The sequence below is a fragment of the Callospermophilus lateralis genome, chromosome 7 (genome assembly GCF_048772815.1).
Source record: "Callospermophilus lateralis isolate mCalLat2 chromosome 7, mCalLat2.hap1, whole genome shotgun sequence".
Lineage (NCBI taxonomy): Eukaryota > Metazoa > Chordata > Mammalia > Rodentia > Sciuridae > Callospermophilus > Callospermophilus lateralis.
In genome coordinates this window covers 36,723,440-36,750,973 of record NC_135311.1, presented here as the reverse complement: position 1 = coordinate 36,750,973, position 27,534 = coordinate 36,723,440, and the positions used below count along the sequence as shown (strand labels likewise).

Sequence of the window (27,534 nt, the reverse complement as noted above, 5' to 3'; positions counted from 1 at the left end):
CACTGGAAGAAAAAAATGTTCACAGCCTCCCCTGGGTACCATTCATCTGAAAGGACAGTGTCATGTAGCCAATGGCACTGGCAGACTATACAAGTTGCTAAGATTACTGGCTCTGTGGTCAATTTTCAGCCCTGTGATTTGGTCAGGCTACTATAACTCTGTGCTTTAGATTTCTCATTTGTAAAATAAGCTTAATGATAATGACCACTCCATAGGGTCACTGTGAAAACAAAATGCGATAATATACTGAAAGTGTTTAATTCAGTACCCAGCACATTTTAAACATTCTATAAATCAGGTATTTTTCCTTAATATTTGCATGCCAGGCAGGATTCCAACCCTGTATAGTAGTTGTGAATTTTAAGTTCAGTTCTGCTCCAAATTGCTCTCCAGGTCTAGGCCAATGACCCAGATTTTCCATTTTTCAGCTTTCTGATTTATCATGAGACCAAAGTTCTTACAAGGAAGTTGAATAAGTGGTTCCCCCACTTGCTGGCAAGAGTCCTAGAGACCAAAAACGTGGGCATTTCCTCCCTTTATCTCCCAACTGTCTTGTGTGTGCGTGCGGGGGTGTGTGTGTGTGTGTGTTTGTGTGTGTGTTTTCAGACTCATCTCTTTCATTGGTTATACCCTGTCAGCTGTAACAAAACCTCAAGGAAGAAATTATGACCAAGCCTTCAGACAGCTGGTGGCAATTTACTCACACAATCCCCCTCATCCTTTCAACACCCACTATACTATTTATGAGTATTTGATGTTGGGGGAGGGGAAATCATCCAAGAAATGTGATATGTAAATTTCTCAGAAGGGGGTTGAATAGTGAGGAAAGACTTGTGTGAATTATTTGAATAAATCTCCTTTCTTTGAACACAGACATCAGGCCTTAAAATTCGAAAAGATTGATGTTAGGGTCAATAAATAAGTTTATGGAACCAGAAACAATATTATAATAAATTTGTAAGTAGCTTCCAAACATTCTTAACAACCACACCATCACTAAAACCTGAGTCATTTTCTAGGATGGAGTAAGCAGTTTTCAGTCAGGAAAACTGAAAGTGTATATCGATCAGTCAATTCAGGCTGGCTTAAAAATCCATCAGAATGATAACTAAATGGAGAGCATGATCCTAGTTTAAGTCTCAGATTGGATTTTCAATTAGAAAAACATGTTGCTGAGGACAAGCCAGACATACAAAGTCCTTGCCTTTGCTTCTTGTATCATGATGTCTACTAGCTTTTCCCTGAGGATAGATGGATGGATGGATAGATAGATTAATACATATATATAAGATGTATCATTGTTTTTTAATACTCTCCATTATGAATTTTTAAAAAGTTTAAAAAAGAAAAGTTGGAAAAAATAGTACAAAGAAGTCTTATAAATCCTTCACTTGATTCATCAATTATTAATATTTTGCTACATTTGTTTTCACCCTCTCTCCATATACACACAAGCATACACACATACAATTATTGCTACTGTTTTTATTTATTCATTTATTTACTTATTGCAGTACTGGAGATTGAACCCAGGGGCACTGTACCACTGAGCTACATTCCCAGCCCTTTCTATTTTTTATTTTGAGACAGAGTCTCATTAAGTTGCCCAGGCTGACCTTGAATTTGTTATTCTCCTGCCTCAGCCTCTGCAGTCCTTGGAATTACAGGTGTGCACCACCATGCTAGCACTGCTATTATTTCGATGAGCCATTTGAAAGTAAGATGCATAGTCTTCACCCCTAACTAGTTCAGTGTGTATCTCCTAAGAATAAATAAAATTATTAAATAATTGATTTTGACCACTCCTCCTAGTTCAGCTTTTGTCACTATTAAACAGAATATTTTACATCATAATCCAAAGTGTCTATAGTGCATTACTTCACCAGTCAGTATGAGGAGCTACCTCCTCTCGCCATTGATACTTGGCTCACATCTGCACAACCAAGAGGGTTCATCAAAATAATCACTCTCAGGACAGAGGCAAAATAAACAACAAAGACAAATTCCCTCTTTCACACTTACAACTACTGGAAGCCAATTTCTTCACAGTTTAAACAGCTGTTTTGTCCTTTCTTCCAGCTGGCAAGTGTTATCAAGACACAGTCTCAAAAAGCCTTATGCAATCAGGAGAAAATTTTAATGAGAAAAATGTCACATTGTGTATTCACTTTTGTTTTCATTTTCATTTTAGCATACAAGAAGCCAAAATACTGAGCTATTGAGTTCAGTATCAAATATCTGGCAATTCTATACAAAAGATGAGCAAACCACAATAGTCCTTTATCCTTTCAAAGTTCAAGTGAGCATAGTGGATGTAAGAGTTAATCTCATCAAACTCAACCAGTTTAGCAAAAGAAAAGAAAGACGTCTAACATTAACCACTATAATTCCTTTCAACTAAAATAATATTTTAATCAGATAAGTTATTTCATTTTTAGGTTATATCAGTAATATAATAACAGGTACAGAAATACTTGAGCTTAATAAATAAGAGTTGGTGACACATAGAAAAGAATTATTGCATCCCTCATTTGTTGGTGTTGATCAATTCTCAGGAGAAAAATGGAGGGAAAAATCAAGGCCAAAAGGTCCTGATGCTAATGGACCAAATCAACTGGTTCAACTTTTTTTTTTTTTTTTTGGACAAGGGGTACTTGGGTTTAAACTCAGGGGCACTCAACTACTGTGTCACATCCCCAGCCCTATTTTGTATTTTATTTAGAGACAGGGTCTCACTGAGTTGCTTAGCACCTTGCTTTTGTGGGAGACTGGCTTTGAACTCGGGATCCTCCTGCCTCAGCCTCCTAAACCATTGGGATTATAGGCCTGTGCCACTGTGCCTGGCTGGTTCAACTTTGTGATTCAATTGTGAAGATGTTTAGAGCTGGAACTAGGATGAAAGAAGCAATGCACACCTGAGATGCAAAACACAAGGGATGCCCAAAACTCAGTAATTAAGAAAAGTGGATTTTTAATACAATAGTTTTGGAAACAAAATTAATGCCAAAATATGTAAACACAATTTTTTTTGGCACTAGGGATTGAACTCAGGAGCACTCTACTACTAAGCTATAACCTTAGCCCTTTTAGTTTTTATTTTGAGACAGGGTCTTGCTAAGTTGCCCAAGCTAGTTGAACTTGAAATTGTCCTGCCTCTGCCTCCTGGGTTGCTGGAATTACAGAAGCCTGCCACCATGCTGGCTCCTGAATGCAATTTTTAAATAAAGACAGGATCTGACCCTGTATCTATATCATCCTGGGAGTAAATGCCTTACTGTGTTCACCTTTGTCAGGGACCTGGATTTTCATCCCCAGGTGGTATGCCAAGAGGCAACCTTATGGTCTCTCTAGTACTATATTCTGCTGACCAAATGTTAGCAACAGCTCTCTCTCTATATTGTGAACTGTCACACATCAGCGCATCTTTGAGACACCACAAGGTAAAAACAGCTATCTGAGCCAACACCAGCTCTTCCAACCTAAATAGTTTCAAGTCTCAAGGGCAAGTTTCTGTGGTAACTAGAGCATTGGGGAGATGGCAGAAAAGGACAAGAAGGGAAGATGACAGGAGAGGGGGGAAATATGGGTTACCTCATGACTTGCTACTAATTTAACTAAATGCAATTTTTTTAAAAGCCTGTCTTTTCAAGAAAATCTTTAGCCCCAACTTGGAAAGAGGTACCTTCCTGCTCACCTCAAAAATCAAATCTGTCACTTCTAGTCTTCCTGTCAAATAGTCTGAAGTCAGATCTGGAAATCAAAGTAACCACACTTCATCTTCTATGCAGGCTGCAGTGAATTTAAGCTACTTAGGAAACTTCAATCCAGAGCCTCTATTGGTAATAGCGGCTCACCCACAACTACTTTATGACAATGAAAACCATCTACAGGTGCCCCCTGCTGGTAGAATCTATTTTACAGATGTGATGGGGACTCAGGGATTTTCTGTGTGTGTTGGGCCCCAAGTGCTCCAGATAGTTACAGTCACAAACACTATTCTCTCTGTTCTTACACCTAACCTGCCTCATTGATTTATGCTACCTTTCGGGCCTCTGGAGGCATGAGGCATTTGCATTTTCCCCCGGATAACTTATCTAGTTTCTAATGGTGGGATAGCCTGGGCCTATCTTCCTGCCTTTCTGCCTATAACTGTCTTGCAAAGCCAGCCATTCCTCTGGTCTCATGTTGTTTGCGCCATTTGTTAACTAACCTTCTGGGTAGAACACTGGTGTTATAGCTTTGAACCTCAACCTGGAGAGATGAACAATGGGCCAGGTTCTTGACTATGTCTTGGTCTCTGCTTCCAGTTTTCTTTTACTTTAGTATGTATATAGCTCAGCGGCCAATTCAGATGACAGTAAAACACTAATTCTTTAGCTCAAATAATTTTCAAGGATTGAGCCTAACCTCTGGTCCTCTTTGACTTTGAACTTTACCTGTGACATGGAGGGAAGTAAGACACCCAAAAGTCGAGCTTGAGATTGTTATTGTTCTGAGGATACAGACCAACATACTGAAAGGAAGCTTACATGGCTTGTCATAGTCTTCAGCCTCAGCTCTGGTTACCCTCCCTATGCATTTTGTGCTTGATTGTACTAGCCTCCATCCAAAAGAAAAGAGGAATGACTCCTATTGCTCTTCTACTTTCCAGGAGCTCAGGAAATGGCTGGCTGTCTCTAAAATGGCTCCCAATGATCTTTGGTAATCAAAGACTTGTTTAAATACCTCTCCCTGGAGTTTGGGATGGACCTAATGATTCACTTCTAGTGAAAACAATAAGATAGAAGGGATGGGATGTCCCCTTCAAGACTGGGTTATTTTAATTGTGGCTTCCATCAATTAGGAGGAGAGGTAAGCTACCATATTGTAAACCTACCTATGGTGTACACAGGAACTCATTCCAACAGCCTCCAAGGAAATAATGCCTGTCAACAACCATGGCAGAGAGCCTGGAAGTGGATCTGTCAGTCCCTCTCAAGTCTTAAGATGACTGCACCCCTAGACAACTGCTTGACTATAACCTTACAAGAGAATAAGAGACCCTCAGCTACTGGTACCCTGCTAAGTTGCTCCCAGATTCCTGAACTTTATAATCTTTGAGCTTCATGTTATGGTTTAGATATGAAATCCCACAAAAGCTCCTGTGTTAATGAAGGAATATTCAGAGGCAAAATGATTGGATCATGAGATCTGTAACCTAATCAGACCATCCTAGTTGGAATGAACTAAATGGTTGTAACTGTAGGTAGGTGGGATAAGACTGGAAAAGGTGGGTCATTAGAGGCATTCTGTGGAAGGGTTCATCTTCCCTGTGGCCAACTCCCGCTTCTTCCCTCTGCTTCTCAGTCACCATGTCCGGTGCAGCTTCTCTCTGCCATGCCCTTTTGCTATGATATGCCAGCCTCACCTTAGGCCCAGAGCAATGAACTCAACCAACCATGAACTGAAACTCTGAAACTGTGAGCCAAAATAAACTTTTCCTTCTCTAAGTTGTTCTCATCAGTATTTTGGTCAAAGCAACCAAACCTGACAAAAATAATAAAATACTAAATATGTGTAGTTTTCAACCACAACATTTTGGGCTGATCTGCTATGTAGTGATAGCAATAATAACTAATATAACAAATAACTAATAATAACTAATATTTCCCTCTATCCAAAGTCACACCATAGAGTTTGAAATTCAGTCCTCTTATTCACAAAGAAGCTATTATTCACTGTAAAATAAAGAAGAACAAAGAAGTCAGAGCAGTTACTTAAGGCTGCACAAAAGAAAATTAGATTTATGGTGAAATAAAGGGAATGATAAGTAGCACTTTCCAAAGATCACCTTGTAGAGTATATTCCTCATGCATTTCTCTCCAGAAAATGCTTTAATTACTACCAAGAACATTTTTTCCTTAGAAGAAATGTGCAATTCATGAAAACCTTTCTTGTTAAAATTACAATAAAATGAGGGCTGGGATTATGATTCAGTGGTAGAGCGCTTGCCTAGCATGTGTGAGGCACTGGGTGCGATTCTCAGCACCACATACCAATAAATAAAATTTAAAAATTCATCAACAACTAATAAAAATATTTTTTAAAATTACAATAAAGTTGCACTTTTGGGTTACAATATTTAGCTGGAGATTTCAAAGTAAAGATTTACATAGCCAAAAAGTGTTACAGAGTGGACTATTATGGAGATTTTTAAATGCTAAAATATGGTATTGTTTCTGTTTATTCACTTGGGTCACTTTCTCACATCAACATCTCTTGCATTGGTTTCACTTATTTCTTGATAGAGTTATAAGGTTAGATGTGGGGGTGGGTGAGCATATAATGGTGGACAAAATTCTGTGAATGCATGTGCCTATTATTCTGGGCAGTGAGCCCAGCTTGCTTTAAGACTTTGTTATTTGAATAGTGTTCCAGATTCTCCTTGGAAATGTGCAGTTCACCCATTTTTATTAACCTGAATGTGAAGCTCTCTGATACTCTTTTGATAGATTCTTGGTCATGTCCAGGTACATTTCCTTTTGTTTTAAACAGGTTATTTATTTCTCTATGCTCACCTTCAAGAGTTTTACCATATAAATTAGAAAGCAAGTCCTCACAAGGTCAGATTCTAATAGTGCAGTTTATTATTTTCAAACAGATGACATTTTCACACTTATGCTAATTTGAAGACCAGACTGTTTTTATCTAAGTTCAAGCAGAGTCTTATAGTTTGTTTTGATTCATTTATAGTTTTGTTTTAATTTATTTTTATTTTTATTTATTTTTATTTTTGTTTTTTATTGATTTTATTATTTTTTAAATACACGAAAAAAGTGGAATGCATTACAATCCTTATTACACATATAGAGCACAATTTTTTGTATCTCTGTATATAAAGTATGTTCACGTCAACTTATGCCATTATACATGTACTTTTTTGCATTACAATTCTTAATATATATATATATATATATATATATATATATACACCATAATTTTTCATATCTGTTTGTATATAAAGTATGTTGACACCCAATTCAAGTCTTCTTCATACATGTACTTTTATACTATGCCACAGGGCAACTCTTAGCAAATACAAAGGAGTAGAGATACTACCATGCATTTTATCAAGTCATAATTGAATGAAATTGGAAATCAATGATAAAATAAAGAATAAAAAATTCTGCATCACATGGAGACTGAACAATATGCTACTGAATGAACAATGGGTTACAGAAGACATCAAGGAGGAGATTAAAAAATTCTTAGAGGTAAATGAGGACACAGACATAACATATCGAAATCTCTGGGACACTATGAAAGCAATACTAAGAGGAAAATTCATTGCATGGAGTTCATTCCTTAAAAGAAGAAAAAGTCAACAAATTAATGACCTCACACTACATCTCAAAGCCCTAGAAAAAGAAGAACAAATCAGCAGCAAAAGCAGTAGAAGGCAAGAAAAAAATTAGAGCTGAAATCAATGAAATTGAAACAAAAGAATCAATTGAAAAAAAACTGACAAAACTAAAAGTTGGTTCTTTGAAAAAATAAATAAAATGACAGACCCTTAGCCATGCTAACAAAGAAAAGGAGAGAGAGAACTCAAATTAATTTATTTTTAAGGGAAAGCAAATACTCAGCATCACTGCAAGGAAACATTTTAAAAACATGCAAGATGGATGAAAAACAGTTACATGAAACAGAAATTTAGCACCAGGAAATTAAGCATGACCTCTACCATTTTAGAGCTGTAAGACTTCGTCAAATTACTTAACTTTTCCATATAATTGGGGATAATAATAACATCTTTCTCACAAAATTATAGTTAGGAATTAAATGAGGTTTTATAAAGTGCTTAAGATAGGGCCTCATATGTAGCATATGCTCAATAAATTTTTTTGCAGTGCTGGAGATCAAACTCAGGGTCTCACACATGTCTGGCAAGCCCTGTACCACTGAACTATATCCCTAGTCCATCAATAAATATTATTAATAATGCAAATTATAAATGTACTAATGGTGATAAATGATAATGCTGTTACCATGGGATGTCAGGAATCACAATATAAAATCATTATATAATTCTGTTTGGAACTCCTGTGAAAGTCAGTATGAATTATCAGTATTTATGAGGCTTCTCTAGCAAATAAGACACAGAGGACGGATTGGGGTCATAGCTCTGTGGCAGAGCACTTGCCTAGCATGTGTGAGGCATGTTTGATCCTCAGCACCACATAAAATTAACAAAATAAAGGCATACTGTCCACCTACAACTACAATTAAAAAAAAAAAAAAAAGACTGGGTAGATGCACATGTCTGCTACCCTCCTTGCACCATACAAACACCATCACTGTTTAACAACCATATGCAACCTTCTGTGGAGTTATTTTATATAATATCCAGGGTCCTCTCCATTACACTGATCTGCATCTCTTTGATTCACCATCTAAGCACCCCTATAATGACTGGAGATAAAACCTAAACTAGGGTTAGACAAAAAAAATCTCAACCAGATGTTTCAAGTACAGCTAACAATAGAGTTGTCTCTCTTCACCCCTTGGTTTTGTTTTCAAAATCTGCAAAATATCAAATTACTTACCAAGAGGCCCAGGCCTACCTTCTGCCCAGGTTCACATCCATTAGAAGCAAAGCTCTCTTCTAGGAGGCTCCTGAAGAAACCTGTTTGAACTAACAGTCCAGTGCCCATCCCTGAACTAATTACTATGGATAAAGGGGAAAGTCGCTCTTTTGAAAAAAATCCCGTGGGACTTCCTCTTTTTACTTCATTCCCCTCATTCAATCCACCAGCAAATCCTATTGACTCTACCTTCAAAATATATTTTGAATCTGTTCTGCTCTTACCAGCTAGCACAATGCCTGTCACCATTATTTCATATCTGTGCTACTTTCTGCAGCAGCCTTCAAAGTCACCTCCCTGGCTTCCATTCTTGACCTCTGAAAGTCTATTGCCCGACAGTAGCATGACATTTTAAAACATTTTCCATATCATATGCTCCTGCTTCAAGTCTTCACTAGCTTGCTAGTATCCTTATAATAAAATCAGTTTCTTATCACCTGAAAGATCTCATGTGACCTAGCTCATATCATCTCTTCCCTCTCATCTCCTGAGAGATGTATAGAAGATTTGCTGGAAAGAGAGATCCACAGAATAAAAGAAACAGTTGAGGACTCAAAAGAACAGGCTCACATAGTAAAACAAACAGCAGGGTACTGGCATAAAAAGAGACATGTGGACCAGTGAAATAGAATAAAACACAGAGACACAAATTCATACAGCTATCTGATTCTTAACAAAATTTTTGCCAAAAATATACATTGGAGAAAAGATAGCCCCTTTAACAAACAGTGCTGGGAAAACTAACTATCCATATATAAAAGACTGAAACTAGATCCTGTCTCACCCCATACAAACATCAACTCAAAATGGATCAAACAGCTAGGAATAAGTCCCAAAACATTGCAATTGCTAGATGAGAACACAGGGGAAACACTCCAACATATAGGCATAGGCAGCAACTCCCTCAGCAGGACTCCTACAGCTCAGAAAATAATCAATAGATGGGATGGCATCAAAATAAACAGCTTCTGCACAGTAAAGGAAACAACAGTATGAAGAAAGAACCTATAAAATGGGACAAAAATCTTTGTCAGCTTCTCAAACTGAAAGACTCAACAGGGCTACAGTTGTGACTCAGTGGTAGAACGCTTACCTAGTTTGTGCAAGGTCCTAGGTTCAATCCCCAGCACATGTGTGTGTGTGTGTGTGTGCACGCACACACACACACACACACACACACAAATTGATTTTAATATTAACCTAGGTCAAATAGAATTGAAAAGACAAATCTATTTAAAACAGTACAGCATATTCAAAGACTATCTCTTTTTTATATATATTTTGTTTTGGTTGTAGTTAGACACAATACCTTTATTTTATTTATGTGGTGCTGAGGGTTGAACGTAGTGCCTTGCACATGCTAGGTGATCAATCTACCTCTGAGCCACAACCCTAGCCCCCAAAGACTCTCTTTTAAATGTCTTCTCTGTCTCATGTTTCAGAAAAATTTAGAGGCTGAAAAACAATTATAAAAGATATTTTCTTATGGATGTGCCAAATTGAATTAATTCCCTCATTTCCTTTATACTTGATTATTCTACCATATTATGCATCTTAGTTACTGATATTACTAATCATGCCATGGCTGACCTAGAAACTTGAAAGTGATACAACAACCCCTCATTATCCACAGGAGTTTGGTTTCAGGACACCCTGCAGACTGGAATTCAAAAATGTTCAAGCCCCTTCCACAAAGTGATACATTTGCATATAATCTACACACAGCCTCCTGTATAATTTTTTAAAATATTCATTTTTTAGTTGTAGGTGGGCACAATATCTTTATTTACTTTATGTGGTGCTAAGGATTGAACCCAGGGCCTCACGCATGCTAGGTAAGTGCTCTACCTCCGAGACACAACCCCAGCCCATCCTGTATACTTTAAATCATCTCTAGATTACTTATAATACCTAATGTAATATAAATGCTACATAACTTATTATAATACTACATAGGTTTTTATTTGTATTATTTTTATTGCTGTGTATTTTATTTTTATTTATTTATTTATTTTTACTATTTTTAAAACATGATTGACAGAATTGGAAGATACAGAAAGCCAACTACACTTGTTTCACCCTTTCCCTTATTTCCCAAACTCAAGTTATTAGCAAGGCCCACTGATTCTAAGTCACCAATCTATCCCTTCTTTCCCATTCCCCACTACAACTAACTGTGCTCAGACCCTCATCACCTCTGGCCCTGAAGCACTTGCAACCAATGATCTTATGCCTTCACTCCCCTTTAAATTCAACTCCCACACAGGTACCAACCTCATGATTCAAAGATCTAAGCACATCAGACCCCACTTTAAATCCTCCTATAGTCCCACAGTGCTTAGAAAAACAAACAAACAAACAAACAAACAATAAATAAATAAATAAATAAGGCATCCAAGCCAGCCATCTCTGTGTCTTGGTTGCAGTGAAGGAATACGAAAGTTTCTCAGAACTGTTTAGAAATGCAACCGTTTCTTTTATACAGAAGTTTTGTTATTTGTTTTAATGAGATACTTCAAGTGCTTTTAATGAGTGCTGATACTGAGACCTCAATCTGAAAGAATCTGATTCAATTGTCTAGAGTAGAGTCTGTACATCAATTTTTTTTCACAAACCTCTCGTAGATGATTCCAATATGTAAAGAGAGTTGAAAACTACTCAATTTACAACATGGATAGAAATATACTTCTACCTCTGAATAGTATGCAATAACAGTGTTGATATTTAATCCCCCTAAAGAAATGACTAAAAATTGATCAAAATATATGAAACTATCATTTTCAGACACTGAACATCAGGCTTCATAGGACAGTATTCCCAGAGAAAAGACAAACAAGGTAGGTCACACAAGTGCCCTATCTTACTATCTGGAAGAGAGTTAGCAGGCCATAGTGGCAAGAGATGGAATCCAGACAGAATGTGGCAGTCTAAGTTGTGGTACTCATAATAGGATTTGAAAAGGCTCCGGGAGCTGGAGTTCATAGGGCAAAGTAAAAGAAAGAAGAGAAAATTCCAGAGATTTGCAAGGGGTCCCACTGAGCATTTAGCTGAGTACTGGTCAGCACATTTATGTGAGGAAACCACTCAGGATGGGTTAAGACAATTCAGAGGGAACAATCCTCTTGGCTCACACAAGGCTAGAAATAGTTTTCTCCCCATCCATTAAAGTCAGAAAAGTCTTAATTCCTGGAATATTGGGTACAGTACTCAGATGAATTTCACCCAGATAGTAGGAAAAAATTAACCCTGTATGAAATGCTGCTTTGAATCCATCTAATAAAGCTTCAAAATAAGACCCAAATTAGTTTCCAACTAACTTAACCAGAATAAAGTTCAAGAATATTTATAGGAATGTGACATTATCTAGAACCTAACGGTAAAAATAATATCAAATATTACCAGGCCCACCAAGAATCAGGAAAACTACTCAAAATTAAGTGAGCAATCAACCACTAGACACATAAACTGGCACAGAAGTAGAATTGAAAGTTATTATAGCATTTCATATTTTCAAGAAGGCAGAATAAAGATCAATCAAGATAAATAAAAATACATGGAAGTTAAAAACTTCTAGAGATGAAAAAAGATACCTGAGGTGAAAAATACACTGAATGGGGATTAAGAGCAGATTAGATGCTTAGAAAAAAAAAGGTCAGTAGACTTGAATACACAGTAGAAATGATCCAAAATAAAACAAGGAGGGAAAAAAAAGATCAGTAGTCTGTGGGAAAAATTCAAGTGATATAGTATACGTGTTACTGAAGTCCTCAAAGGAAAGGAGTTAGAAGGGGCAATAAAATTTTCTAAAGAAATAATGCTGGGCTGGGGATGTGGCTCAAGTGGTAGCACGCTCGCCTGGCATGCGTGCGGCCCGGGTTCGATCCTCAGCACCACATACAAACAAAGATGTTGGGTCTACCAAAAACTAAAAAATAAATATTAAAAAATTCTCTCTCTCTCTCTCTCTCTCTCTCACACACACACACACACACACTCTCTCTCTCTCTCTCTCTCTCTCTCTCTCTCTCTCTCTCTTAATAAAAAAAGAAAGAATGCTAAAAATTGTCCAACTATAATGAAACTATAACACAGAGATCCAATAAGCTGAGCAAACCCAAAGCACAAGAAACATGAAAATAGCTACACCAAGACAACTTGCAATTAAGTTAATAAAGATCAGCAATAAAATCTTAAAAGCATTCAGGAGAGGAAAAAAAGACCTATCTCATACAGAGGAATGAAGACAAGAATGAGAATAGAATTCTCATTTTAAAAAAACAGCAGCCTATAAAACAAAGCAGTTCATTTGAAGAGGGTGAGGGGAGGTCAACTAGAATTCTATCACCAGCAAAAGTAGGATTCATGAATGTGCAACTTGTACATGCAAGGTCCTGTGCTTAGAAGGATGGTGCTTAGTTTAATGTTCTGCTGTTGATGGTTTAAAATTCTTAATAAAGTTTGTACCACAAGAAGATTCCACATTTTTATTTTGCATTGGATCCCATGATACAAATAAAAGGCATTGTATAGACAGTCCTAATAACTAGCAAAAACATCTTTCAAATATGAAGGTGAAAGAAAGGTTTTATCAGACTTTTCTCAAATAAAAGCTGAAAGAATTCCCCCACCAGCATATCTGCAGAATGAATAAGAAATACCAAGGGAATTCTTTCAGACAAAAGGCATATGATACAAGATGGAATTGAGGTCTAAACAAACTAATGAAAAACATTGGAAAGGTTAAATATGGGAATAAATATGAAACTTTAAAAATATTTCTCATAGCACTAATCTGTAGGGAAAGGCAAATCAAAATCAGAGTGAGATTCTACTTTGTACCCAATAGGATGGCTATTACCAAAAACAACAACTAAAACAAAACAAAAAAAAAAGACAGAAAATAAAAACTGTTGGTGATGGCAGAAAGAAACTGGATTTGCATCATTGGTGGGAATGTACAGCCACTGTGGAAAGTAAGATGACAATTCCTCAGGAAAATTAAACATACACCCATAGTCCCAGCCACTCTGGAGCCTGAACAGAAAAGATCGCTTGAGTCCATGAGTTTGAGACCAGCCAGGGAAACATAGCAAGATCTGTCTCAAACAAGGAGGAAAAAAAAACTAAAAAATATTGAATATAGAATTACCATGTGATCCAGAAGTTTCAATTCTGGTCAAACACCCATACAAAAGGATTAAAATCAGATATTTGTACACCCATGTTCATAGCAGCATTGTTCACAGTAGCCAAAAGATGGAAACAATACAAATGTCCATCAACAATAAATGGATAAACAAAATACAATATATACATACAATGGAGTATTATTCAGCCTTAAAAAAAGAGAATATAATTCTGATCTGTCTACAAGATGGGTTGACTTGAAAATTGACTTGAAAAACATTATGTTAAATGAAGTAAACCAGATAGGCTAGACACAAAAAGGACAGATATTGAACGATTCCATTTATATGAAGTACCCTATATAGTCAAATTCAAAGACAAAAATGGAATAGTGATTGTCAGGGGCTTGAGGGAAGGGGGAGAGGAAACATTTTTTAATAGATATAAAGTTTCAGTGTGTAAGATGAAAATACTCTAGGCAACAATAACATGGATGCATTTAATGCTGTACACTTAAAAATACATAAATTTGGAGGTATGAGAATGTTTATTTTCATTTATTCATTTATCCAGTGACAGTATCACCAACAGACAATGGGATCATAAGTATTTAAAATTCATTTTCCATTTTGAAACTTCAGAATTTGTTTTCGAGTACTTCTTTAAATACTTAAACAAAATAGAAGATAAATAAAAATTCTCATTCTTTTACTTTTCTTTAAGGTTATATTAGTATAACTAGGGTCTTTAGAATTTAGGTATCATTTATAGTAAACTGAGATTTTATCACAGAATAATAAAGGTAAAAATGTGATAGCACAAATCAAAGCTGTTCTGTTTTGCTTTGTCTTGTTGCACAATTTAAAATACAGTCTGAGTCTAGCCTTTTAAGGGGAAAAAAAAAAAGAAGTATGGCAACTATTGAGAGCTTTTGTATCTAGTAAATTTTAGTTTGCTTTTGGATTTAAAAAAATACTGGCTTGGGCTGGGGATGTGGCTCAAGCAGTAGCCCACTCGCCTGACATGCGTGCGGCCCGGTTCAATCCTCAGCACCACATACAAACAAAGATGTTGTGTCCGCCGAAAACTAAAAAATAAATATTAAAATTCTCTCTCTCTCTCTCTCTCTCTCTCTCTCTCTCTAAAAAAAATAATGGCTCAGAATTTCAGTTATCCTAATAATTGCCATCTCAGTCAAATAGGATACTTACATGTAAATAGATAACACATAAAATAGTTTGAACTACTAAATGTAAGTCCACTGACTGGACTGTGTATGATTTGTTTCACTGGTCTTAAATAATGCAGACATCACTAAAACTAACTATATATTGAGTTCCAATAGTTAAAAACTGCAGTTTTCATAAGTCTTCTTGTGGTGAGTTTCTAAACAAACTTAAATAAAAAGTATGATATTACAGGGCTGGGATTGTGGCTCAGTGGTATAGTGCTTGCCTAGCACACGCAGGGCCCTGGGTTCAATCCTCAGCACCACATAAAAATAAATGAATGGAACAAAGGTATTGTGTCCAACTAAAATAATAAATATTAAAAAGTATGATGTTACAAATATCATATGAATCACAGTAACTTGTTAAGAGAAGTAGAATGCTTAGTTTCAAACTTTCAAAATTCTGTTCTTTCAGAATAGGTTTCTTGAAGCATTTTTTCTTGTGGAAAAAAAATCAGCATTTGCCTTTAAACTCTTAAAATGATAATTTTAATTTTTTAATTTTAATTTTTTATTAATTTCTTAAAAAATGACAGCAGAACGCATTAGAATTCTTACTACACATATAGAACAATATTTCATATCTCTGGTTGTATATAAAGTATACTGACACCAATTTGTGTCTTCATACATGTACTTTGGATAATGATGTCCATCACATTCCACCATCCTTGCTAATCCCCTGCCCTCTCCCAAAGTTCCTATGGATAAATATTAGTTATCCCTTTCATCTGAATTAGTTTTTACTTTCAATTCTAATTCAGCCAGTTTCTGAATAAATATCTAACACACTACTGCCTCTTTGCACTCTATGTAGGTGCAATTAACTTTGCCTGGTCCATCCTGCCAGCATGCAAGTTCTGTAATACAGCCCTCCAACACCACTGCCCTACCCTGTCATGAACTTTACCTAAAGATAATGAAGTTGGTGCTAAGGTTTGAATGATCTCTCAAAGTGCATGTACTGGAAATTAAATCCCCAGAGCAAGAGTGTTGAAGGTAGGGCCTAATAAGAGGTGAATAGGCCATGAGGGCTCTCCTGTTATAAATGAATTAATGTCGAGAGTAAATTAGTTAACACGAGAGTGGGTTTCTTATAAAAGCAAGTTTGGCCCTTCTTGCTTGTTTTCGCTCTCAAGTGCTCTCTTGCCCATCCATCTTCTGCTGTATAATGTTGCAGTAAGAAGTCCTTCACCAGATGCCAGCCCCTTGACCTTGGGCTTCTGAGCCTTCAGAACCACAGGAAATACATCTCTGTTCTTTATCAATTATCCAGTAACAGATATTATGCAATATATAGCAGCACAACACAGGCTAAGACACTTGCCATTTGGAATTTAAATTTTACAATTAAGACCAACTGATTCAGAGAAATGTTCAGACACTTGACATAGACATAAAAATTCCCAAACCAAATAGACAATAAATACTTACATGTCAGAGATATTTTAAAAAAAAAAAAATGGGTACATAAGAAGGAAGGCTGAGAATCAATGGACACTCACTTCCCAGGGAAGTTCTTTAATACTATTTGAAGCTATCAAATTTTCTAAAAATTAGAATCCACTGATTAATTTATCTTGCAGTAAATGCAAATCTCACAACTTCTTGGTATAATTTGGCTTCCTAATGTGGCATATATGATGAGAGACTTAACTGGAATAACAAAAAAAAAACTAGTCTCCTAACATTAAAAAAACCTTATTATAAATTAATAATTCTGAGTTTATATAGTAATTCTGTGAGTTTATCAGTTTAAGAAACAGACTGAAGTTTTAACACCAATTTTGACTGTTTTCCAAAAGAATGATACTTTTTATGGCCTCTGAGACACAATTGGCCAGCTTTCCCAGGAGAGATACTTTTAAAATTTATTTTTATTTCCTTAGTTCATTTTTCTGTTACAGAACTTACTCCATACTATGGATACATCAGTGTAGTTTAGAAATGTAGATTCCGAGCTACCTGAGGGTAGTTTTGTATCAAGTATTGTATCAGCTACCACCATCATTGCTCAATAATTAACACAAGTAAATTGAATCTGGATAATATGCAAAGCTGCTTTCTTAAATTTTTTAGGTGATTTGAGAATTAGAAAAATACACCAAAAACATGATTTCCTATGCACAAGCTTCTAATATTCATTAAACTTCTAATGTTATAGCTAATATAGCATTAGAAGTTTATAGCTAATATAGAATTGATTTTTAAATGAAGGCCAGAGTAGCAACACTTCTGTGTAGTTTCTAAAACTGTTTAAAATTTTTCAGGAATTCTCAAATTAAACATGTCAAGATTTATCATTACATCAACTAAGATGAATGTAGAGGTAGTTTGTCAGATGAGTAACTATTTAAGAAACAATGAATATTTGCTTCCAATTTTCATAATTAAACCACAGGACTGGGAATGTAGCTCCATGGTAGAGTGCTTGCCTAGCATATGTGGCCCCATGTTTGATTCTCAGCACCACAAAAACAAACAAAACCACAATTCAGAGAATCAAAATTTAAACACACAAAGTTTTGATTCCAAGGATAATGAGAAAAATTATACCTTTATAATAAGATGATCTATTTTATAATTTTCCAGATAAAAAATTAACTTAGAATATGTAAAATTCTCAAATAGATATAATTCTCAAATAGATATAGATACAGGTATATTAATTTTTTTCCAAGCTTTTAAAAAATTTCAAAGCAGTTCATGAAAAAATATTCACTATCCCACAGACACATTTTTTTAAAGTAATTAATTATATTTGGGTTAAATTTTCAAGTAATTTTTTAAAAAATCAAATAATGAATATTTCTTGCTTTCTTACTTCTTAACAGCAGTAATTAATTATGAATTCCTTAATAGAAATGTGATTCCTTTAAGCACTGTTAACTGAATGTCTTTGACTCCATTTTCTTGTATAGACAGTGGGTAGTGTGATGAATAAAACAATCAAGTTTCGTTTTGTTTTTTAAATAAACTAAGGACTCTAGTTCACAGCTACAGCAGAATCCTGACCATAAAATACTAATCCAATTAATATTTAGTTTTATAGTTAATACTCTTTTTAATCCAAATTTCAATTTTATGCATAGGAAATTGAGGCCTAAAGAAATGAAGTAATTTTTTAAAGATCCCATTTAGTTAATGGCAGTTTACAGACTGAAAACATTACTGTTTTGTGGCTTGATTTACAGTACAGGCTTCCCATGAAAGAAAAAGATAAACAATTCTATGACAAGAATGTGTTTGTTTCACAATCTGTCTCTTCTCCAGGAAATCTTACGCATGACAGATTTTCATCTTGCTGCTGCTACATGAAGAAAATTGGGCTTAATCTGTCAGTCTTCCAGACCAGAAGAGAGGAGAGGACTGGGTTTAGGTGAAGCTTGTCCTGCACATCGGCCAAGAGGCAGGGCTCCAGCTCTGCAGGGTAAAAGGTAGCTAGCCTGGAAGAAAGAACCGTCACCAATACCACCCTGTTGTCTACATCTAACATAAATATCCAAAAAAGAAGAGGCAATTCGAGCACATTTCCTGATCCTTTATCGTCTGTGATTATCCCTAACGTTTCCATCCTAGCACGGCTTTGAGCCCTGTGTTCATCTCTCCTTTGCCTCAGTCCAACAAGCACAGTCTTCAACCTCACCACCATCAAAGCAGCAGATCAAATCAAGGGAAGACCTTAGGGTAAGAGCAAGGTTTCCCGAGCTTTCTCGGGTACAAACCAGCGCCACTTCTTTTTTTTTTTTCTAGGCAACTCATGACTGTCCTCCTATCACCGCGGACCCTATTACCACCGGTGCCCTCCAACCTCACTGAAGAGATTGTCACTGGGCGCCAACCTCTCCCAGGAGTTGGGACCTCCGGCCCGCTGTTCTCCAGCCCAGCTCACAGCACGCCAGGGCGCGGTCCTCTGCTTCCCCGGCTCCAGCTGCCCACGCCCTCACCTCATCCAAGGCGCGCCCACAGAAGCTGCTTCTTCCTCCTCTGCAGCCACTGCCCAGCTCCCGACTGGCTCCGGGCGTCGTCTTTCCCGGCTGGGGTGCTGCCGCAGGGACTGTGGGACTCGCACCGCGTCCCCAAACCAGTGAGGCGTGTGGTGAGTCCGGCGGGATGCGCGGCGGCAGCAGCCACAGTCGCATTGGCGACAGCAGGACCCGTTGTCTGTCCTCTTCATGGATTTCCCGGCCCTGGCCACACCAGTGCTAGTTAGCAGTCCTTGCTGGACTTTCCGAGCCTTCCCGGACTGCCCAGGTGCATCCTCTGAGCATGCATGAGCTTTCACTTCAGCTGCCAATGTGCTGGAGGAAATGTGGTCAGACCCAGCCTCCTCTGAGGCTGCTCAGCCTACTGCTCCGCCCAGATAGATGGCTTGGTCCTTCTTCTACAAACACCTCCTTTTCCCTTCATTCCCTATCGTCTCCCCTTTCTTTCTTTATTCCCTACTTCAACCTGTAGTTTTGTTGTTTTTTCATTTCTAGACCCCACTCCTGCCTTTCTGTGCACTCCAATGTCACCTTCTCAGTTTCTAACCTCGAATACGTTTCTCCTGTTCTCAATCCTTTTCTCAATATTTCCCCTTTTTGTCCTCACGCTAACTCAGTTACCTTCTTGTATTCATTTTACCTGTTATTAGCTCCTTAGAATGACTGCTCCAGTCTGTTGGCTATCCTCTTTGCTTCCTCTTTCCTCCTTGCCCTCTCCCCTAAAATCTGCTTTTCCTTTGAACTTTCCTTTTAGATACTGCAAAAATGTGCTCCTGAACAGATTGCCATTTTTCATTAAAAATTCATAGTAAAATATATATCTGTATTTTGTTGTCCACCAATTCAAGTGTTTTCATCTTTAAAAAAATCATAGTTTAAAAAATCCTCCACTAAATGTTCATTGTAAAAGCCCATTTCTTTCATTCCATATATGTCTCTGAAGAACAGCGACTCCACTAAAATGGTCTACACAGGCACCAGGCCTATAAGGGAACAAGGTTTACTTTTGAAGTTGTATACCATGGTCTTAAGATTCAAAGACAATTACCATTATTGTTGATGAACTCAATGTGAACAAAGTGGAACTCATTCTAACTCATCTTTCCTCCCAAATCTGCTGCTTGGTCCTCTATTTTTTTAACCCAGCACTATCATCCATCCAGCTGCCCCAGCCCCAAGCCTGTATGTTGTCAGAGATTTATCTCTGGTTCATCCTGTCTCTAATTCAACTTCTTTATCTTTAGTCCTTCCCAAAATGATTCCAGTTGACTTCAGAGAATGAATTATCAAATACCTGAATATTCTTTCAAACATCTTAACTTAATCTGTATCTTTCTCCTTATCCTTTTTCCAATCTATCTTATCTGGGCTATTCATCTTATTGCTTGACAAGGAAATTCTTAATTATCTTAAGATATCTTCTACCTTTCCTTCTTCATTAGGTCCATCTCCAGTCCATAAATATGTTGTTTCCTCATCCCTAAAATAAAGTCTCTAGCCTCTCACTTCCTTTTACATCCAATTTTCTTAGATACAGTACACTCATGTGATGTCCACACTTCCTGACTTCATATTCTTTACTTCCTAATGCACTGCAATAATGCTTCTACTCTTATTGCTTAACTGAAGCTGTTCTTCCATAAGTCCTGGTGAATTTCACACTTGGCATAGCACGGCAGTGCTGGATCAGTTGTCCCACACAGTTTGGTAGCTTTTTTTTTTTTTTTTTAATTTTTTTTTTTGTGTGTGTGTGTGGTGCTAGGGATTGAAGTTAGGGCCTCATGCATACAGGCAAGTGCTCTACCACTGAACTACATCCCAGCCCCAAGTAGTTTTGGTGGTGGTTGTTGGTGTTTTCCAAAGGAATCCAGTTCAAAAGCCAAAAAGAAACTGGCATTAAGGACACCACATTGCACAACTCCAATTCCACTTAACCTGTATAAATGGTATTGTCTGTACCTGTGCATTTATGCCCAGTGGTCTGAGTGGTAGAGCCAAATTCTTGGATTTATGTGGTTTATCTGCACATAAGCTGAGAGTAATCCTATTACATGACTCTAGATGTATAAAATACCTAAATTTTGATCACAGCCTTAGATTTCACAGACTCAAACTTTGGCCTTGCCCACAGACAAGTGATAGATTTTATTTAATATCCAAATTAAAAGGATTGGTTCTCTGTAATTTGAAAATAATATGCCATCTTAAACTACAAAAAGCAAACCTAAAAGCTATGAAATATGAGATTTCCAACTCTAGTCAAGATGGAATAGCATGTATCAAGTTAACCTTCCCACTACGGAGAAAGGGAGTGGAATAAAATATGAAAAATAATTAACAATAAATAACTATATGTACAATATATAAACTATATATAAGGTTTATTTTTTACCTCAAATCCCTTATTAAAGTTAGACTGAATTAACTGTCTAGAATTAAGAGAGAGCATTACAGTATTTGATTCCAGAAAATGTCAAAAATCACTTGGCCAGGATTGTGACTATAGCTCACAGGCATAGCACTTGCCTAGCATATACAAGGCACTGGGTTTGATCCTTAGCACCATATTCAAAAAATAAAGGCATTCTGTCCATCTACAACTACAAAAAAAACTAATTATCATGTGATCAAAAAAAATCACTTGGGCTGGGGATGTGCCTCAAGCAGTAACGTGCTCGCCTGGCATGCGCAGGGCACTGGGTTCAATCCTCAGCACCACATAAAAATAAAATAAAGATGTTGTGTCCACCAAAAACTGAAAAATAAATATTAAAAAATTCTCTCTCTCTCTCTCTCTCTCTCTCTCTCTCGTCTCCCTTTAATAAAAAAAAAAAAAAAAAAAATCACTTGGGCAAAATTTAAAAAAGGAAATACTTCCTCCCTGACCCAGTGTCATCAATGTAACTGCGTATATGTGTACACACATATAATGTGTATGTATACCTTAAGTATGCATTCATTAGCATTTTATCTTAACAGACAAAGCCTTGTATGCAATTTCTTTGCAAAGGCTTCCCCCAAAAGATATAAACACAAACAGACACTCGTCAACGTTTTATTTTACTAACTTCAGGTCAATCTTCCACAACTATTTTCTGGTCAATTTACTATCCTTGCTTGGTGTCCCAAAATGGTAATACCAATATATTTGTGGGGTATGGAGAAGAGACCACTCTAAGAAGCACTGTATTTACTCATCTTCCACAAGGCAAATGAGTTGGGCATCTGATTGTTCAACAAAACATAATAGCATCCAAGCAAACCAAGCTATAGACACTCTTCATTTACCAAAATTAGACCAGAGAAAACCTACTCTACACAAATGTTATAGGTATTGCTATTCATCTTTTCTTTTTCTGTTGCCGCAACATTTTTCTTCTTTTAATTATCATGTTGTATAGTTTCTCAAGTCTTGCTCTTAGTCCCTCTCCTATGATTGCACCATTAGGCTGCAAATGCCAAGGAATTATGAGCTTGCTAACAATTTTTCAATTTCTATGAGACAGTGAGTTTCTTGGGTCTTGTTTGCTAGCAACTGTAAATACAGGGGTTCCTTGATTTTTCTAATATCCCTGTTATTTTCTGAAATTCTGTTTTCAGCTTTTTCAATTAATGGAGTCCATAGCAACAAATGCCCTCTGTGCATCTGGCATATGACTTTCATGGTGTTCTTCATTTCTCCTGACCACCAACATCCCCAGAGTGGAAAGTGACTGTTTTAGAATTTTCCAAGATTACCTCAATTTTCTCAGTGTTAAATCCTTTGGTAGGTACAATATTTACAAATTCATTGAATTGCAGCCTGTATAAAACAGTTGTCTTTCCAACACAGTCCAAAACCAGAACAACAATGAGAAAGGACTAAAATGAAGAATAGAAGTCTAGTCTGATAGTCCATTTTCCATTTCCAGCTGCAAATAAGTGTTCCAGATTTAAACTCTTTTTCTCATGTGGAATTTCTCTTCTTAGGTGATTCCGCTACAAGACCTAAAATGGAGTCCAGGTACAAATGAGAAAGCACGGGGAAAGTATTTCCTTGCAGGGGGAATGCACCACATATCCATCCAGCTTAGACTTCCATGCAGTTCTAACAGCTGCTGCACTAGAAACCTCTAACATAGGGTTTATATATAAAGTTTATATGAACAACTCTTGGAAGGCATTGAAGAGTTGCCAAAGCACACAGAATTTAAATGTATGATCCCTTAAAAGATACTACATGAGCACAATGTTCCCTAGGATTTCTATCCTGAGAGAATTTTCAAAACTAAGAGCAAAAGAATAACAGCTAAGTAAAAGGCAGCAATATTTCTAAGCTGAGGAGTAAAAAGGTCAAAGTTTAGGGCTGCCAAAATGGCTAGGATTGAGGGCAAACACCAAAAGAGGAGGAAACTGCAGAAAAGAAGTTCATTAATGTAGATAGAAACTCTGATCAATATAGTAGCTTACTTGACAAAATCAGTTCCTAAACTTAGTATGCACAAAACAAAATCCAAAATCCACCAGAAAACATAGTTTAGAGTCTAAGGAACCAAGTAATGATTTCAGCACCCAACAGAAGATGGACTTCAAGCCTATACAAGGTATAGAAACATCTAGGGCCCAAAAGGATCAGAACTTTGGAATTAAGGCAACATAATATTTAAATATAAGAAAGCTTAAAAACAAAGCTTAAAACCAAGGTTTTACAAGGTCAAAATAACCTTCCAGTGCTCCTCTACATTCCTGAAGAAAACTAGGGATGGGAATGTAGCTCAGAGGTACAGTGCTTGCCTAACATGGGCAAGGCCCTGGGCTTGATCCCCAGCATTGAAGAAAAAAAAATAGAAGAACAAAGATTAACTTTTTAGAGGTAGACAACATTATCCAGAGCCTAACAAATTTTTCAAACACAATGTTCAAATCCAATATAAAATAATGGACCAAGCTAAAATTCAAATCCAAATGACTAAACACTAAGAAAAAAGTGCTAATAGAATCAGAACCAGATACTAGGGTTCACAGGAACTTTAAACAACTAGGCTTACTAAGTATAAGAAAACAATGGAAAAGATGGACAAAGATAAAAACATGGATAATTTGCCTCAATATAGAACTCAAGGGCTGGAGTTGTAGCTCAGTAGTAGTGTGCTTGCCCAGCACATGTGAGGCACTGGGTTTGATCTTCAGCACCACATAATAAATAAATAAATAAATGACTGTATGAAAATATAGAATTGGAATTTAAAATATCAGATGGATATTCGAAAACTAAAAATTACAATAACAGGAAATTAGAACCCATTGTGGATATTTCACAACAGTCTCAGTACAGTAGAAGTCAGGATTAGTGAGCTGGAAGACAGGTAAACAAACTAAAGGAGAGAGAAAAACAAGAGAATACAACAGGCTAATGGCACACAGCCAAAAAAGTCTAACGTGTAATTTTAGTTCCTGAAGGAGAAGGGAGCAAATGGTATAGAAGCAGTATTTAAAGAAATAAAGACAAAGAATTTTCTAAAAATGATAAAAGACATGGACCCCTTAGACTCCAGAATTTTAGCAAACCTCATGTAGGAAAAAAACACCAATATCTCTCAGAAACCATAGAAGCTGTTTCAATTCAGAAATTTGCTGAAGACAATTCTTTATATGAAACAAAGGAGACATCATAAAACAGGTTTCAGAGGTCTAAGCAGTTCCACAGCATTAGACAGTGGTGTGAATTGTCATGCCAAAGGCTGGAAATGTCCACACAAAAGAGAATATGAAAAAATATTCAACATCTCTAATAATGAGAGAAATGCAAATCAAAACTACTCTTAAGATTTCATCTCACACCAGTCAGAATGGCAGTTATCAAGAATACAAACAACAATAAGTGTTGGCGAGGATGTGGGGGGAAAGACACACTCATACATTGCTGGTAGGACTGCAAATTGGTGCAACCACTCTGAAAAGCAGTATGGAGATTCCTTAGAAAACTTGGAATGGAACTACCATTTGATCCAGCTATCCCACTCCTTGGTCTATACCCAAAGGACTTAAAATCAGCATACTATAGTAACACAGCCACATCAATATTTAAAGCAGCTCTACTCACAATAGCTAAACTGTGAAAGCAACCTATATGCCTTTCAATAGATGAATGGAAAAAGAAACTGTGGTATATATAGACAATGGAACATTACTCAGCATTAAAAGAAAATAAAATTATGGCATTTGCAGGTAAATGGATGGAGTTGGAGACTATAATGCTGCACAAAGTAAGCCAAAAACCCAAGGCCGAATGTTCTCTCTGATAAGTGGATGCTGATGCATAATGGGAGAGGGCATGGGAAAAATGGAGGAACTTTGATTGGGCAAAGGGGGGAGAGGGGAGGGAAGGGGGAATGGGGGCAGGAAAGATGATAGAATGAGATGGACATCATTACCCTATGTACATGTATGACTGCACATATGGTGGAACACTATGTCCACAGAAATGAAATGTTGTGATGCATTTGTATACAATGAATCAAAATACATTCTGCTGTCATATATACCTAGTTAGAATAAATAATTTTTTAAAAAAGAGAGAATATGGAAATTACGTCATTGAATAGAGCTCACATTCAAATCTGCCTCTGAGTGCCAGAAATAAGGAGGACTCAAGGGGAAAATGCAGATTAATAGGTCTGACTATAATGACCAAAACTAATAAACTCTTTAAATCATAGTGAGTAACAGTTTGGACCATAATCCCAATTGTTAAACACCAAAGACCAAAATCCCAAAACTGTAATTCCAGAATAACTAATTCAAATTTTCTTTTAAAAGACATTTGTTTTCAGGCTATGGTTGCAGCTTAGTAATAGAGTGCATGCTTAGCATGTATGGGGCACCAAAAATAAACAGATATTTATTTACATCCTTAAAAGAGAATTTACTTAGAAAGCATACAAAAATATGCACAGGCCACTTTACTTGGTAAAATCAGAAATAATAACATTCATATTTTTGTAAACATAAACATTTTGGTAAATTAGAATAGTCATATACATAGGACAGTTATGAGCAAATGAATCATATTCATAAATAGGTCAAAAAGCAAATTTTAAAAATGTACATCACTATGGTTGGTAATTATGTGTATCCTCTTTATAACTGTGGCCATCTGAAATTCTTTGATGGACAACCTAAATCTAAATAATTCCAATGGAGAAAAATAATGCATTTTTGAACTAAAGTTTTCATCATTGCCATATTGTGTGGTCAATGTCTATCCTCAGAATTTGGCTTTCTGTCCCCTTTATATAGCTTTCCCACCATGAGAATCACTATTTTATGGATTTGGGGCTTTAGGGATTTCCACATTCAGGATGTTAATCCTGAGGATTGTAATTTGAGGAATGTTAGACTTTAAGGATTTCAAGTTTTTAAGATGCTAACATTTGGGATTATGGTGTTTAGGTATCATGATCAGGAAATTATAATGGTGTCTAGAAATAACTAAATCCACTTAGATTCCATAGAAAAGGAGTAGAGCTGCAGGTGTAAAGGGCAATCAGAATGGATAATTAGGGAAAAGAAATTCACCATCCAAGGTTTTTTAAATCCAGATTGAAAACTGGGAAAGCAATAGGGTTGGATGTGGGTTAGAGGTAATGGAAGAGAGACAGAGTCAGGTGGAATGTTAACTCTACCAGCAAACATCATGCTTTGTATTCATCTCTTTGTATTCTGGTGCCTGGTATTACCCACAATAGTTGAGCAGTAAATATTTAATAACTAATTAAAATAACGAAAGAAATAGGTTATGAATATGTCTTCTTTTAGTACAGAACTGCAAATTGTGCAGTATACAACCAGTGAGTATTTTCAATCCCTGAAACACACCATTTATTCATTTTTTTCCATAACACTGAAAATTTTTGCTAGGTTCTAGGTATACCCTTGGGAATAGCAAATAATTATTTTTTTTTTCCTGTCTTGGAAGAGTTTTAAGCCTTGTAGGGCAAAAAAAAAAAAAAAAAAAAAATGCTTTTCAAATCTACCAACTATCTTTCTCAACTCACACCATCCCAAACTCCAAGGGATAGACCAGCTGAGCCAGCTCTCTGCCTGCTTTCCTGACACAGCAAAACAACCAGACACCATGAAATTACCAGTTTTATAAGACAGTTTCTTCTAACAGGCAAAGTTTCGCTATCTCTCAGTATTTAAAATAGGCTTTCTAAAGCAGTAATTATTTTAAACAGTGGCTTTCACCTGACATAATGCACACTATGTTCCTTTCTTCTTTCCCTTCCCTTCCAACACGTTCCTACCTTCACGGAGCTCCCACCTTAGAGAGGTCAGAAGGAATGGCATTTCAAAATAATTAGTATTTAACCACCAGAAAAGAGCCTGTCGATGCACGTGGGGCGCTGCTTCTCAGCTTCCATCCGGGCCAGTGCCTGTAGTGTCTGGAGGCGGGGCCGTTGCGGACCCCGTAGAAATAACCAATGGCCATGCCTGAAGGCGGAGCTTTTGAAAATGACTGGCACGGAAAAAATGGCCAATCAGAACTGGGGGCGGGAGGGGGGCGGGGAGAACCGCAGAGGGC

At 36.7% G+C, this 27,534-nt stretch overlaps 1 protein-coding gene and 1 pseudogene across 6 annotated transcripts in view; both read right to left on the bottom strand.

The window, feature by feature from the left end:
* The window catches only part of Pde4dip (phosphodiesterase 4D interacting protein), a 226,783-nt gene extending 199,412 nt beyond the window's left edge, over nt 1-27,371 (bottom strand). For 5 of the 6 annotated variants that reach the window (XM_076863210.1, XM_076863226.1, XM_076863211.1 and 2 more), the window contains exon 1: nt 18,930-19,174. In XM_076863210.1, the coding sequence (XP_076719325.1) occupies nt 18,930-19,159 (230 nt within the window). In that variant the 5' untranslated portion in view covers nt 19,160-19,174. Of the gene's footprint in view, nt 1-18,929; nt 19,175-27,273 lie in introns of those variants that run through there. The other variant, XM_076863220.1, reaches the window with a different exon arrangement.
* LOC143404936 (ADP-ribosylation factor-like protein 4A) lies at nt 22,310-22,873 on the bottom strand (annotated as a pseudogene).
* Nucleotides 27,372-27,534: the final 163 nt, after the last annotated feature.